Source organism: Melopsittacus undulatus, chromosome 6 (genome assembly GCF_012275295.1).
Source record: "Melopsittacus undulatus isolate bMelUnd1 chromosome 6, bMelUnd1.mat.Z, whole genome shotgun sequence".
Classification (NCBI taxonomy): domain Eukaryota; kingdom Metazoa; phylum Chordata; class Aves; order Psittaciformes; family Psittaculidae; genus Melopsittacus; species Melopsittacus undulatus.
This window is the reverse complement of record NC_047532.1, coordinates 13,322,816-13,339,461: the sequence shown is the minus strand read 5'-3', so window position 1 is coordinate 13,339,461 and position 16,646 is coordinate 13,322,816. Positions and strand designations below refer to the sequence as shown.

Genomic DNA, 16,646 nt, shown 5'->3' with positions numbered 1-16,646 from the left:
TGCTTGTTCCAACAGGAGATAATGATCAAAGCAGGGCTGTAGCTGATTAGCACTGTCATATAAAATGTTTTGATACACCATTTTCCTTCCTAGTGATTAACCTCCATTTCTGCATAATAAAATTATTCAATTTATAGATGTGTTGTTTATAATTTGTGGACAAATTGCAGTGGTGTCAATCATGAATAACTACTGAACTCAGAGATAATGTACTAAAATTAAACTGGGATAAGCAACACCAGCCAGGGATTCAAGTACAACTGGTTGATTTCAATACATAATTAACCAGAATGAAACCCAGTGTCATGAAAGGAGAATGAGTAAAAGTTCAAGCTGAAACTTGTTCTCCTTAACTCCATAATGTTAAACATTAAACGTTTCACTGCACCTTGAGCTTCATCATGGAGTCTTGGCATAACTTGTCTCCTCGTGCGGCAGAAACCTCATCTATCCCAATCAGTTTTGCTTTGTATCGAACACCGTCCCCTTTAAACCTCTTTATTAAAGTGGCTTCACTGCGATCCTGACCTGAAAAGACATGAGGGAAACAAGGAAATTTACTTGAGTGCAAAGGAAAATAAATGAATAAATACTCACAATTAAGTGGCAAATTAGATTTAGCCCCTACGTCAACACCTGAACATGCAAACATTGCAATAAAATTAGAAGAGAATTAGTTCAATGCAACCCCTTGGCCTTACTGCCTCGAATGAATTCACAGTGGAATTGGTGCCATACAAAATCTCTTGCACGAAATTTGCACACAGATTAGGTTTACAGAGAGAAGAGATAAATCTGAATCAGACCTCATGGATCTGAAAACTTCTGATGTGGGTAGGTTGTTTTAATCCCAATCCACTTGGGGATTCTTAATTTTGCAGACAGGACTAATAGAAACATGCTATTTCCTTGCATGCCAATTTATCTAACAGTATCAGCAATATTTACACTATTAACATTTGAAAGACGGCAAACCGAATTATACTTGTCTATAGAATATTGCTGTTCTCAACCCCCACAAGTAATACTGTATTCTTGTTTTACTCATTCTGCTTACAGACATACATAGGAACACCATAACTAACAAAGTCAGCTCGCACAGGCTCACCTCACCCTGAGAAGCTTAAAAAAAGGCACAAGATGTTTCTTAATAAATAAGCAATCGGGGGTAAAAGATAGCATTGTAGTGATAAGGCCATTTGTGCTGATTTTGTCTGGAATAGAGTTAATTTTCCTCACGGTAGCTGTTACAGGGCTGTATTTTGGATCTGTGCTGGTAATGGCACTGGCAACACATGAATGTTTTAGCTGTTGCTGAGCAGTACTAATACAGAGTCAAGGTCTCTTCTGCTATTCACACCTCCCATTAATGCATAGGCTGGGGGTGCACAAGAAGCTGGGATGGGACAAAGCTGGGACAGCTGTCCCCAGCTGGCCCCAGGTATATTCCATTCCATGCAATCTCATGCTCAGCATATAAACTACAGGAAAAGTTGGCTAGCGGCCATTGCTTGGGGAGCACCTGGGCATCAGTTGGTGGTGAGCAATTGTTCTTCATTTACATCACTTGCTCTTGGGTTTTATTTTTATCTTTTTATTGTTGTTGTTATTGTCCTTTTAATTACAATTGTTATATTATTATCATCATCATTATCCTGAGTGTGCTGCTTTATTACAATAATCAAAAGAAGCTGCATCAGAAGAAATGTGACCAGAAGGTTGAGGGAGGGGATTCTTCCCCTCTATTCTACTGTGGGGAGACTCCCCCCCCTCCTGCAGTCCTGCATCCAGCTCTGGGGCAACAACACAAGAGGGACATGGAGCTGTTGGAGCAAGTCCAGAGGAGGCCACGAAGATGCTGTGGGGGCTGGAGCAGCTCTGCTCTGGAGCCAGGCTGAGAGAGCTGGGCTGGGGCAGCCTGGACAAGAGAAGGCTCCTGAAGGGGAGACCTTAGAGCAGCTCCAGTGCCTAAAGGGGCTCCAGGAAACCTGGAGAGGGGCTTGGGACAAGGATATTTAGTAGACAGAGCAAGGGGGAATAGTTTTAAACTGAAAGCAGGTAGATTTAGATTAGACATTAGGAAGAAATTCTTCCCTAGGAGGGTGCTGAGGTGCTGGCACCAGGGTGCCCAGAGAAGCTGTGGCTGTCCCATCCCTGGCAGTGTTCAAGGCCAGGTTGGACACAGGGGCTTGGAGCAAGCTGCTCCAGTGGAAGGTGTCCCTGCCCATGGCATGGGTTGGAACTGGATGAGCTTTAAGGTCCCTTCCAACCCAAACCATCCTATAGTTTTAGGATTGTTATTAATTTATTTCCATTATTAAACTGTTCTTATCTTAACCCATGAGTTTTCCAGTTCTCTTACCCCCATCCTGCTGGGGGATGTGCGGGGAAGAGTGTGTGAGCAGCTGTGTGATGCTTAGTTGCTGGCTGGAGCTAAACCACACCAGTGTACATAAATTACAACGGTCAGACTAGCCTGAACCACACAATGATAACACCACAGCAACCCATAAACAGGACATTTTTGCCAGGAAGACATTTTCCCCACCGAGTACCTGCAGAAAAGTTCATACTGTGTCTTAGATGGAAGTATGTTAATAAGGGAATCAGTCTTCCTAGAATTGATTAAAGATATATTTTGCAGCTGTCTGTGGAATTTCTTGCTAGGACCTCAAAAAACCAGCAGTGAACTGTACATTATTGCAAGCCAACATGTAATCAACCAAACAATATCCAAGGCACAAAGAGCTAAGGAGCTGGTTTTGACAAGCAGAATTACAGAAGCTTTAGGGGGAAAAAGCCATCCTGGTCTATATTTCTATTAAAAGCACCTTTTTCACCACCCAGCACTTGGGTCAACTTTGCTGGTATTACACACACATCAAATGGATGAATAAACTGGGTTCACAAGTATGGAACTGTGATTTCATAACACCATGATGAGGAAAACTAGAAGTGTATATGCCCAAGGAAGATTACTTCCAAATGATGATACTCATTTGGTTCTCCTTCCCCCAAGTACAGCATATGCTGTGAACTGATGATGGACTAAGTGCATGCTGAAGAATATAGCTATTTTGAGATCTTTGAGTGTGTTTGAGCATAGAAGTACTATTTATTTCAATGAAAAATGTCAGTTCAAAGCAATGCTTTAATGCTTCATTTATAGCCCCTAAAAAGAAGGGAACTGGTAAGCGTTGCTGTGATAGTTCAGCAGCCATCCAACTGTCTCCTTGATTTGTTTTCACTCCTGCTTCCTCAAAATAATGAAACGGGATTGAAATTTTACGCTTTTACATTGTGTTTTATTAAAAATCCCCCAAACCTAATGAGACACAGATGATAAATCAGAAACTTGAAGTAGTGCTAATATCACTTCCCAGGGCAATACTAAGGCAGATGCTGGCATCACCTACTAATCCAATGAAAACCCATTTTCCACTTTCAGCCTCCAGAGTAGGGCAGGAGGGAAAACATCTGGAGATGTAACAAAGTACAACAATAACAGTGGACTTTTCCATATGTCTTATATGCTTGCGAAGATACCCTGTTGATTTTTAGTAAATAAAATCCAATTCCAACAGCTTTCTTGACAGCGATGTTCAACCTTACGTCTCTGTTACAGCCACAGGCAGCTGTTAGCTAATAGCATAAGCATGTAAGTGTTCAGGAGTGCTTCCTGGGTCCAAGACATGACAGCGACCTTGCATTCATCAATTACTTGAATATTTATACTTATCCCAACCTCTGATCTATTTTGCTACACAGTAACTAAATCCCTGACATTAATAGCCCATTCCAACACAACTTATGGCTGTGTTTCCTAACGCACAAGTCCCATGTCAATTATGACCCAGATTAAGTAAGATGAAGTGCTTTTGGGATAGGAAAATCATCAACATGAAAATGATGTAGATATTTTAAACTGCAGTGGAAACTGCACATTATTAGAGACTACAAATTCATCCATAAAACCCTGAAGCATATGCCCTATGAAAAAGCAGAGAGGATGCACACACACACACACACGCACACTGCCCTATACTATATATCAGCCATCTGCAAGAGTTACCATTTCTCAGCGTATATCTGGATCCCCCCTGATCTATGCTCATACCGTATTTCCAAATTTTGGTGCTGTATTCAACTTTCTACCTGCTTGGAAAAGTACCCAATGCCAAACACTGTCAGTAGGATTGACTTTACAACACTCTGAGATGGGCAATTTATGGGGGGCAATACTTCATTTGTACACTGGGCACTTCCAAGTCCGGACTCTCATAAACATCTCATCATTGAAACAAAAAGTTGTAGTTTTAATGGCAGTTCTTGAACAAGGTTCTTTCTGTGTTTGAAACTGCATAAATAAGAGATGTCTGAATTATGAGGCTGTAATTCTTAAGCTTCAGAGAAGGGTGAATGATAACACTAAACGTAAATGCTGTCCCTGTGCCAGAAACTCACCCAGGAAAGTTCTGCCTCTTTCCTTCCATATAAGTGGAGTCAATCTCTTCTTTACAGCTCCTGCCTTTGTCAGTAGCGACCCAGATCTCCAGCCACCCCCTGCCACTACACTTGCTCAGTCCCAGTCTATGGGAAGGAGGATTATCCTGGATGTGGGGTGGCACTCACTGCCAGAGCTCAGATTTATTTGAATAAGCCATATCTTGGGGCTTTCACTCTCAGCTTGCCTTCCTCACCCTACAGATAACATCTCACAGGTAGGAAGGGGGACATTACAAAACAACTAAGAAGATTTTATGGAAAACAGAAGCTTGAGGTCTCAAATCATTACTAGACCATACTCTACAACAAAGTTAGAAGCATGTGTTTAACAACAACCACTTCTTTCCACAGTGCTTTCCCCGAGATCTCATTTTAGGCTGTCTTGACTAGAGAACACCACAGTTGCCAAAGTCACTGCTGGGTGAGTAACTGATGCCCATCCCAGTTGTCCACTATCCCCTGCACAGACGGGGATCTGCCCAGTGCTTTTCTTCAGAGGACCATTCTAAAATCATAGAACACCAGATTGGAAGGGACGATCCTAAACTCATTTTTTTGTGTTTAAACCATTTTTAACTTCAAGACCAAAGGGTCATTTCGGATGGTTTGCTAAAATGCTTCCATAAATTGCTTTTCATAAGCAAAGAAATATCATAAGCACTTGTTCAAAACACAGTGCAGTCCAAAATGGAACAAGATTATCAACAAAACAAAACGCTGTATGTTTCTCATGCCCCAAACTGAGGAAAAATGCTAAAGTTAAAACCCCATGGACAACATCACACAAATCCAGTTTACAAAGGTGATCACTTTTAATAATAAAGTGTGTTGCTGATGACACAGGCAAAGAAATGTTTTGTTTTAGCACATAGATTTATAACCCTCAGAGGCCCTTAAACTATACATGTAAGTGTATTCTGTAGATGTAACTGTGCACCTTTAAGCCATACGTGCTCCAGCTGGACCCACTGCTCCTGCACAAGTAGGAAAGCATGACCTTTGCTGCCAAGTTCTGACATTGCACTTGGACTTCTACAGTCTTTTAAGGGAACAATAAATCCCCAGAGCTGGGTGATGCAATGCGTTTCTGAGCTTGCATCTAAAGTAGAGAGACACGCTTATCATAATCAGCCTTAAGGTTATCCATTGTGCTACAGCTACTGTAGAAGTCATAAACAAGGTTTTTAGTTCAAGTTAATAATCTTTATTTAGGCAATATAGCTTAATTTGATGAAGATTCCCTCAAGCAATCTAGAAACAGACCTGGAAACAAATGCCCAAGTACTCAACCCAAGTATTTCAAGTACATTCAATCCCAAGATGTGACGGGTAAACAGTCCAAGAGGAGCATAATCTACTGTGGAAGATCCAGGTCAGAGCCACTCCAGTTGCTGCTGGAGGTGGATGCTCCCAGGCCTTACCCAGCAGCAGGAGTCACTGCAGCTGCTTAGGGAGTTGCTCCCAGGGTATCACTGTCACAGCAGCACCCCAGCTGCCATTTATCTCTGACTTTGACATCAAGAGGGAGTACCGTGCTTGCATTAAGTTACCTGGTTCTATGTAATGCTCTTAGTTTTGCAGACTGCAGCTCAACACAAGGTTTTCTTCCTAGGCACTGGGTATGCTGGTGTTTCAAGATGTCTTATCCTTGCTCTTGGTGCTAGCCAAGGATTGCACTTGATTTTGGCTCTTAGCCCAAAAGGCCACCAAGCTAATGTTGTATTAATATGGTAACATGTAGAGCAAATGTTGTTCCTTCTCCCAGGGGATCTGTAAGTGAGTGTATTTCATAAATAGGAAAAGAAAACAAACCAAAGCACCACAGCAATAAGCACACTGTTGCTTTTACTGTATGTTCTTATAACACACTAAGCATTCTTCATAGAAGCTAATCTAAACCAATAGCCCTGGAAATGGTTATATCCTTTATTTAAATGTGGGAAGCCCTCAGGGCATAATCTGAATCCCTTGATTTTATGACTGTAAAATATATAATGATATTATCACCAAAGTCAATAACATGCTCTGGGCAATCAATTCACTGAAGAACAACACATCACTGTGTTTTTTGTTCCTTCCCTAACTAATAAACTGTCAAAGTTGTATCCATCACACATTCAAATTATAAACCTGAAATAACACCTCCTTCTATCTCACCAGGCTGAAAAACAATCACATAGGCACTTATAAACAGCCCAGGTCTTCATGGGGACAATTAGCATTTTTATAGCACACACACTGTGGTGCACAATGACCTCTAAGATGCTGCACACACTGAAGATTACTAAATTTATTGCTAAGTGGAAGATATTTCCCATTAGCTGTGCATTTATCCACCCCTATGCCCATATATATGCATCCTTAATTTTATATATTTGCACATATGCGTACACACATGGTGCGCAGCTTCATTTGGTCTCAATTATCTGAAGAAAATTCACAGTAATTTTAATCAACTACAGATTTCCTTCAGGAAAAAGAAAAAGTACATAAGCAGGTGTAAAAGAGAAAATATTCACACATAATTATATGTACCTTTCATACAGCAGCAACTAAACAGCGATTCAGGAAGGAATCATGAAAAGCTCAAATGGCTTATTCTCCTTGATGGAATATTTTTCTCAATGGCTTCACAAAACTGCAAGTCCAATACAGAGGGATGGAAAGTATCCATCACACAAAGGGTTGGATCATGGATTTAGGTTGGAAAGACCTTAAGTTCATCTAGTTCCAACCTCCATGCCATGGGCAGGGACACCTTCCACTAGTGCAGTTTGCTCAAGGACCGTCCAACCTGGCCTAGCAGTATCTAGCAGTGTATGTGAGTACAGTTTAGCTTCTGGTGTTATTACCAGCATTCTCTTTCTCTAACAATAGTTCTCAAGTTTCTCACTATTAGCCATTTTAGCTATTTTTAACAACAGTTACTTAGGGGTTTAATTTCAGGAAGTGAGCAGAGTACATTCACAATCACTGCTGTCTTTTAAATGAAGATGTACTTTGGATTTCACGCTTTACTTGATTGGTAAAGGCTAGTTCCTAGCAACTGAAAAACCTACTGGTGTAGTGAAATGCAATCTGTTTACAGAGGTAGATTACACCCTTAAAAAGCATGCTAAAATCTTACAGGGAGTAAATACCTCTTTTCTATACAGGACTCTATACAAAATCTTGGTTGCAATGTGTGAATACAACTGGAATGCAAACTTTTTCCACCAACTGATAGGGATACTCTTAAAAAGCAAGATGCTTTGGAATGCTTTTAGCTTACCCAGCTATGGATAGCTTGCTGTCAACAGGTGAACCCTACTGGGCTCTAATGTATTGACAAAGTGATGCTGCCACAGAACAAGTACATAACACCTCAGTAAACTACCTTTTAAGCCTCTTCCTGCCAAGAACCCTACGTCTTTCTATGAGCTGCCCTTGCCCAAGAGTGCTGTCAGGCAGCATGCAAGCCTCCTAGCATGAAGAACTAGAGGGAGAACCTCCCTCCTTTGCACTGTTCCTTCAGTCCTCTCTCTCCTTCTGCAGAGAAAATGCTCCTTTTGGCAGCAACACAAGCGTTTTTCTTCAACGTAAAGACCAAGAATATTTCTAAGGAAAATGATAAATCATTTAAAGAGGGGACACAGAAACGACTCTGAAGGCTCAATGAACTTCTATTATGGTTAAATTTAAACACATTACCTACAATTTTAAGCACAGATAAGGGCTCTCCAGGAAAACTCAATCATCATTCAGACTATCATCTCAGCAGTACTTCCCAATTGTTCAGCACTGCTATTCACAGTAACCTCCAGCTGAGAGATTTTATGGCTTCTGGCATTATTAGCCTGTGAATTACTGTACTCAAAGACACCTACACATCCCCACTCTTAGAACCGAGTTTCCTATTTAAGTAAATAAGAAGTTCCCATATTATTTGCCATCTTTGATGGGAGCTTTATGAGCAGAGATGTCATTCACAAGGTGACAGCAGTTGCCAAGTTTTTATCTTAACGCTTTGTACTCTATACAAGCTAATAAAAACAAGATGTACATTTTACTGTCTCCGAAGCAAACAGTTGCATGGACTAGATTAAATTATTTCTTTATAATACAAAGAAGTCTGTGTGAGTACGTCAAGAGGAGAATTCTATTATTTACAGAGAATGACTCAGTATAAAATAATGTTTGATTAGAATTTTGGACAAATCTCAATGATGGAGACTCTAGGGGAGCACACAGGAGATGGCAGTGATTGAGCACACGCTCCACAGGCAGATGACAAAGTACTCATTTTAGTTTTAGCCAGAAGGCTCACTGATCAATTTTATCTTCTTAGATGGTCTTTGAGATGACAGTATACAGGCACATCCTCACACACAAAAATGACCAAAAGCTGAATGTAATTAAGCTTCCTTTCAGCCTCTGTACCATACAAGTCATCATAAATCTTTGAAAGCCATTTCGTAATGTGCCTTTTTTACAAGCTGGATGCAGAAATGGCTAAAATCCCAAATTCTACACTGATTTGAATTGAAATGAGACACTATAATAAAACTTTGTCTTGGGGTACTAGCCTTGTTCAGTGAACCCCATAGAACAACCAAAAGCGAAACAAGGAAAACTTGGTGGTGCATGTTCTGCTGTTAAAGACTAAAAATGATGTTTTCTGGACAACTAGAGAGGAAGGCAGAGGACAGGTATCTGTGGGTTCTACTCTTTAAAAGACACAAGATAGTTTAGCAAACTCTGTTCACCTCTGTCCTGGGTTCAGCAGTAACAGTAATTTTTCTCCTTCTTAGTAGCTGGTGCAGTGCTGTGTTTTGACTTTCAGCCTGGGAACAGTGCTGATAACACTGATGTTTTTAGTTGCCGCTCAGTAATGTTTAGTCTGACCAAGGAGTTTGTGAGTCTCATGCTCTGCCGGGGGGGACAGGGGGACGGGGGACCGGAGGAAGCAGAGACAGGGCACCTGACCCAAAATAACCAAAGAGGTATTCCATACCACAGCACGTCATGCCCAGTATATAAACTGGGAACAGTTACATGGAAGGGCTAGTTCAGTGCTGGGTGGTGTGAAGTATCGGTCTGTGGGTGGTGAGTGGTTGTATTCTCTTCCCTTGTTATTCCCCTTATCATTATTATTATTGGTGGCAGCAGCAGTGATTTGTGTTATACCTTAGCTACTGGACTGCTCTTATCTCAGCCCATGGGAGTTACACTCTTTTCGCTTCTCCTTCCCATCCCTCTGGGAACAGGAGGAAGAAAGGGAGGGGGTGGGGAGTAGACTGCATAGTTCTGATTTACGGGCTGGGCTTAAACCACAACAACCTCACGTTGGGGTAAATGTTTAAATCAAGCAGACATCAAAATATCAAGTAAATAAAGCCCTTGGGAAAACAGGATCATCAAACAGTTCATTCCTTACCCACGTGCCTATATGTGAGTATGAAATCGGTTGCTCCTGAGGCAAAATCAACTAAGAAAAGGCAACTGATTTTATGACGATCTTTAATTGGCATTAATACGTGCAGTGCATTTGGATGGAGCATGGTAAAAGCCCAGGCACTTTGAAAACCGAGGGACCTGTTACAGCTGCACTAACATGACCAAGCAAAACAGCCCGAATAGGTTAGCCAGTAGACACTATCCCTTGCCAAGCATCTCTATAAAGAGCAGCAAGAAGACGTCAGTTCAAATGGTGCTGCTAAATTAGCTCAGAATGTGTCATTTCCCAACCAAAAGTTGCTGGGGAAGAAGAAAGCAAATCAGAACTGCCTTTCCTTCCAAGCTCAATTATAGTACTGAGAAACACCATAAAGCAGCTGAAAAATTAGCCAACACTAGGAAAACTGGTCATCTAAAGACGAACATCTACATAATTATTTCCTATATGAACACACATCGAGATTTGCAGGTGCTGACATCTCCAACTCTCTTTAATCCTACAAGAATTAAAAGTGCTCAGAACTTAGGAAAAGCTGCTTTTACATGTCTACCTGTATCTGCTTCAACTATGCAGTTTTCAAGAACAATTTTAATTGGATTTAAACTAATCCAGGACACAGACATGCGTACACTTACATACGGTGCCTCAAAGTCATGTTGAGACACACAAATACACCATTTACAATTCAAAGCCTACAAATACATTCTGTTGATGAGTCTGTCAAAGAGTTTAGTTTTTGTTATGTATCAAGAAAGAAAAAGGGTGGAGAATCAGTTCACTTCATACAAATGCCAAATTCTTGTGCTGTCTTAAGAGAAATGTTAATTCTCCAGGACTATAAAAAGAGAAGTTAAGAAAAGGTTATGCTCTGCTGATTAATATTCCCAAATTTCTCAAATGTTCAAGAAGAGAAAAATCTTTCCATTCAAGACAATTAATTACAGACACTAAAGTCCTCAGAGAAAAGAGCAGTAGCCCATAACAGTTAAAAGAGGAGGACATCGCCACTCTTTACCCTCCCTATCGATACTGTGGTCTCCTGCATCCATACCGTGAGCATGCAGTGCACCACACTGAATGAAATCACTGCTATGTGCCAGGGCAGCCCTTCTCCTCTTTGTCAACGTAGAACTTGATTCTGTTGAAGACTCATGCCAGTACTCATTAGAACAGTTAGAAAATGGTGCAGTAGATCACAAGAGGTTGTAAACACTTGAAGAGTCTGGTGGTTGTGCTTCTGTTCCTTGGACAGTTTGTTTCACTGCTGCAAATAAAGTCACACCAAACCATGGGCCAGAGAAGGTGAACATCAGTCTCGAAGCATAAAAGCTCTCCCACTTGGCATCCTCTGAAGCTCAACCCCAACTCATCTCCCACTTCACTTAACCCCAGTAACACTTAAGGCCCAATACCACTAAGCGAAGACTCCAGAAATGCTGCATCATGTAACGTGCTGTGACAGCATATACATCACCAATGTGATAGTACAGCTTTAGAACCACCCTGCACCTTTCTTCCTATGGAATTAGTGTCACTGACCATTACACCTGGATTTCTTAGTCATTTCGATGATGCTGTTAAAAAAATGCAGTTCTGGAATGTACAGACCCATAAGTTTCTGGCTTAAAAGAGCCTGCGCCAGGGCCATGACATTAGAGGAACCATGTGGCCTCAGAAGGGAGTTATGTACCCACCTTATTCTCACATAGGAAGAGGAAAACCCCCCCAAAAGACGTGTTAAAAATGCACAATAAATAGATTTGTAGAAATTATCCTACAATCACATTATTCAATCAGAAAAGCAGCTGCTATTTATTTTCCACGGTCAAATGGAAATACCAGTATTCACCACATGGCAGTCAACAAAAAAAAGCCCCAAACCACTATTTCCCTGCTGAAATTGTTCACGTTTTGTTATCCAATGTTTCAGGAAGGAAATTATTTTCATTTTGGCCTCCCACTGCCTCTGCAACATCAGAGAATGTCTCTCTCTGTTGGAGAAACAATAGGAAGCAAAGAGGAAAGCAGCTTTTTTCCTGAGACTTTGGGCTAAAAAACGCCATCAATTTCAAAATTACAACAGTGGCAAAGTGCTTCTTTCAATCTGGTCCTTTCATTTTTGCCTCCTGCTGCCGTTCCTATTGTCAAAGTGGCAGCAGGAGGCAAAAATGAAAAGACTACTGCCAGCAATCACCCTTGGGCAAAGCATTAATAAGAAGTGAAACACCCCTGTGCCATAACGAATTCCAGAGGTAAGAAATTGGGGCTTGCACATCCCTTGCGCATCAGGGTACTCTTCTGTTTCTGGGACCACATTGATCCGACATCAAGGAGTTTGGGCTGGTACCCAGGAAACAGAATGAAATAGAGTACTAGTAGGAAAGTAATAGAATACAACAACCCCCTCCAACAAACCCCATCACAGAATCATAGAATAGTTAGGGTTGGAAAGGACCTTGAGATCATCAGATTACTTCAAGTATGAGGAAAGGAAATTAAGCAACTGGGAAAAGCTGGGACAGTTTTCCAAGACATTGAGTATAAATGGGTTGAGCTGTAAGGGCACAAAGACATAAGTAATCCCAAAGCTAACCTAGAATCATAGAATCACAGAATGGCTTGGGTTGGAAAGGACCCTAAGATAATCTAGTTCCAAGCCCCCTGCCATGGGCAGGGATGCCTCACACTATACCATGTTCTATGTTAGAATGTTTGAATCTAAAGGGCCAGTTGGTACGTGAGGGGAAACAGGACGAAAGATTAAAGCAGGGAGCTTAATGTTACTAAAGCTTTACAGATTTTAACAAATTTGCTGAGCCATCTGTATACCAGTCCAGTATTTTAGAGCTATTCACCTAAAGAACAGCAGGAAGGTATAGAGCAACCAGAAAGAAATCACTAACAACCCTCCTTCCAAATACCCCGCAAGCCAGAGAGCAGCTCTTGAAAAGGGTGACTATAGCTAATCCAGTCAAATAATCACCAATGCCCTTGCCCTTTGGTGATGATTCCAAAGAACCCAAGTTACCCAACTGCAAATATGTGCCCTCTAAATATGACTTCTTTAAAAAATGATGCCTTCATTACCTGAAATGATGAGTTCTGTCCCCAAATGAGCAGTACCTGAAAGTATTTCTGCTTACAGCCCCCAGGTCTATGCCTAGCAGTTGGGTGCTGCAAGTATTACGAAATCCTATCCTTTTGGGAAGAAATACCAGTCTTAGAAGGATGGTTTAATCTAGCTCTAGGTAGTTTTAAGCAGCTGGAGTAAATCAAGATAGAGGGTAGGAGTGGTGCCTCAGTCTGTCCCTGCTAAAGGCTTGAAAAAGAACACATTACTTGCCAAGATTATACATGTCTTTTTACTACCTTCTTGGCAACAAGAGTCCATTATAAGAGAGCAAAATCATATTCCTCTGCAGACCTTGGGTAAAAAAGTGTGAACAAAGCTGACTTCATCTGCAGAAATTCTTCAAAACCAGAGAAAACAGGGGAGCGAATAAAGGAGCTAATGAAACTGAATATGATGCTATTTCTCATTGTGGGAATTAAATAAAAGAGAGGAGGGTTTTCTCCGCTGAAACCTTTCTCATGTTAAAAATGAAAAGCAATGGTACTTCCTGAATAAGAGCACTGCTATTTCTAGAACCAAACAACAAAAATTTATGAAGCCTGAAAATTATACTCTGTGCAACATGCACCTGAACTGTTTTATCATCTGTGTTTCTTAAAATAATAAAGGTAGATGATTTCCAAAGAAAAACCCATATAAACTTATAAGGAAAATGCTTTTATTCTAAGGGCAGAGTTCTCCATTAACTTTATTTGTCCAAAAATCTCATCATATTAACTTTAAGGACATGAAGATAAAAACCAGCCTCCTGAAATCAACACGGACATAAAGAACAGCCTCAAGGGAGGAAAACACAGATTCTATTTATAACATTAAAATATGTTATATTTTAATATGTAAAAGCAGTTGTGCTTCTCTTCTAAAGAGCATAAGACCTATCCACTTGGTGTAATACTCATTTAGTTGCCGGTACCACCAAGCTTTTCTGGTTATTTCTATCTCTAACGAGACCATGCTGAAAACATCGATCAACTGATACACAAATCCTTCTGGACTGCACCCCAATGCCTTCTCACTAACTTGCCTATAACTTATTAATTTACAAACAAAATTAACTATGTCTAATCTCCATAAAAAACCCTCAACAATCTAATAATTTAATGTCTGTATGCAGCTTAGTGTATTGTAAGATAGGGCATTGCTATGCCAGGTTAGCATGCTATTAGCGGGGGGATTCTCAAGCATCTGTCATGCAAAGTAGGTCAATTTCTAGCCATATAATTCTGATTATGTCAAAATATTTATTCATGAGTTTCCTAATTCAACATACTTCAAATAAGTCCTATTTACGTTAAAAAAACACATCTAAATGATGGTTACTAACAACTGGGTTATCACAGCTTCAAACACCTTGGTAATCCAAATATGTGCATAATGCTTTTCCCTTATAACACACTACACAGTAACAGAATTGGTTTTATTTCCTATTTGTCATTATTTTTAGTCTGGTTTCCCAAGGAAACAAGCGTAACACTGCACACACTTCATGGGTATATTAGGGAATATGTAAAGCAACAGAAACCCTCATCCTCCCTTCTCATGCATGTTCTTCCCTGCATAACACTTGAACCATCTGGCCAATTTCAGTCAAGTCTCATCTATATTATGAATTTTTCACTTTACCAGTCAGGGGAAAGCAGGCAGCTGAACAGAGGAAAGAAACCTGTTAATGGATATGCTGAGGAAAGGCTGTGCTGTGTGCTTGTCTTTCCTTACAACTTGGTCCAAAACCAAGGCCCAAGAAACAAAGCTTCCCCACTTCTTCAACTCAACAAAGTCTTTCCATCAAATTCAAACATTAACAACGGGAAAGGGGGTATACAATGCCTAACATCATCCACATGCTCAACAAGACCTCACCTCTGAGTTAGGAATGACTCTTAGCTGCAGGTAATACTCATGCAATAACATGAATTCATTACTCAAACAAGGACATCTATGACCAGAACAAACAGCAACTCTGCAGTTTTCAGTGCTACTGCATGCAAAGAAAAGGTCTCCAAGATCACAATTTTCCACTGTATCTTGCTGCAGCATTCAGATTAACCGTGGATCTCCTGTTGCTGTTACCAATACTTCCTTTTATCAGCACACATATGATAGATCCCACTTTTCAGCCCTATTAAATACCCTAAAAACTTGGTGAAGTAAAATCTTTCCACTTTCCTCACCAGGTAAGTGCTGCCTAAACCTATACTTCATCTTCAATATACTACCAGGAAGTGCAATTGGAAGATGTATAGTACTTTCATTCTTAAGGCAAAAACACGATGAGCCTAATTCTTCAGTTAGAAGATGCCATTCTTCTTTTATGGCGTTTTATCACTGTACTGGCAAGTAAACTGAAGAGACATTCCTCAAAGCAATGCCCACGGCAAGAAGCAAAAGATACAAAGGCCATGTTCAGGTTCTCCTCCTAGGTCATGTGGAATAGTGTATACATGCCTATAACCTACAGGATTCTGTGCTTGCAGAACAGAAGGGAAGGAATAGCTTTACCTCTCATCGGTTAAGATGTTTTGCCTGAACATCATCATTAGAGGATGACACTTTAAAGTCATCGACCACGCAGCTACTTTTATAAGCTTTTAAATGCAATTGCATGTGTCTGGCCAACATTTTAAGGTGTGTACCATCCTTGAGAGTTCAGTTCTTGGACACTTGCAGAAGCCAGACAAAGACACATTACAGCCATTGCTCCTGTATTTGCTCCAGGTAGCATGTACACACACAACTATGGTCCGTCAACAACCTTTTTAATCAAAGAAAATAAAAGGAGGGCATCAACACTTTTAAATGCTTTGGGTTACCAATGGCCTAATATTAATTTCCTAAATGTTCTTCCACAGAGGTAATTAAACCATGATGTGTGCTCCCTTTGGCTGCTTCTTACGCTAGCATTTAAATACTATGTTTTGTTTCATCTGTAATAGTTTTCCCTTAGACCATTCCAGTAGAGTCTGTGGGCATTCAATATAATCTGATCCTTGATTATGTCTGTAGCAGCTATTTAACTGGCTATTGGTCTGGTTTGAATGAATCACAACGGTGGCTGACAAGACTAATCTCAGAACAACCATTTAAGAAGAATTCTTGTAAGATTTAAATCTTCAGCCACCCTCCTATAGGATACCACAAAGATAAAATCCATTTCATATTAAAAACATCCACAGTGAGCCCGAAGCAGCAAATCAAAACATAAATTTAGATGGTGAAAAAGCATTCCTACTGGATAGATTTTTATATTAAAATACTATAGTCTTTTATATAGCCAACCAGGCCAGGTTGGATGGGGCTTTGTGCAACCTGCTCCAGTGGAAAGCGTCCCTGCCCATTGCAGGGGGATTGGAATTAGATGATCTTAACTTCCTTTCCAAGCGAAATCATTCTACGATCCTACGATTCTCTTCATCAGGGACTGTAGTGATAGGAGAAGGGGTGGTGGGTTTAAAATTAAATAGGGGAAGTTCAGGTTAGATATAAGGAAGAAGTTCTTTACTGAGGGTGGTGAGGCACGGGAATGGGTTGCCCAGAGAAGTGGGAAATGCTCCATCCCTGGCAGTGTTCAAG

The 16,646-nt window shown here is 40.6% G+C and overlaps 1 protein-coding gene across 1 annotated transcript in view; it reads right to left on the bottom strand.

Moving 5' to 3' along the window:
- Positions 1 to 16,646, bottom strand: part of DAB1 (DAB adaptor protein 1) — a 477,301-nt gene that overhangs the window by 62,308 nt on the left and 398,347 nt on the right. Inside the window, exon 4 of the mRNA XM_031050757.2 lies at positions 389 to 528. Coding sequence (XP_030906617.1) covers positions 389 to 528 — 140 coding nt within the window. The remainder of the gene's footprint in view (positions 1 to 388; positions 529 to 16,646) is intronic.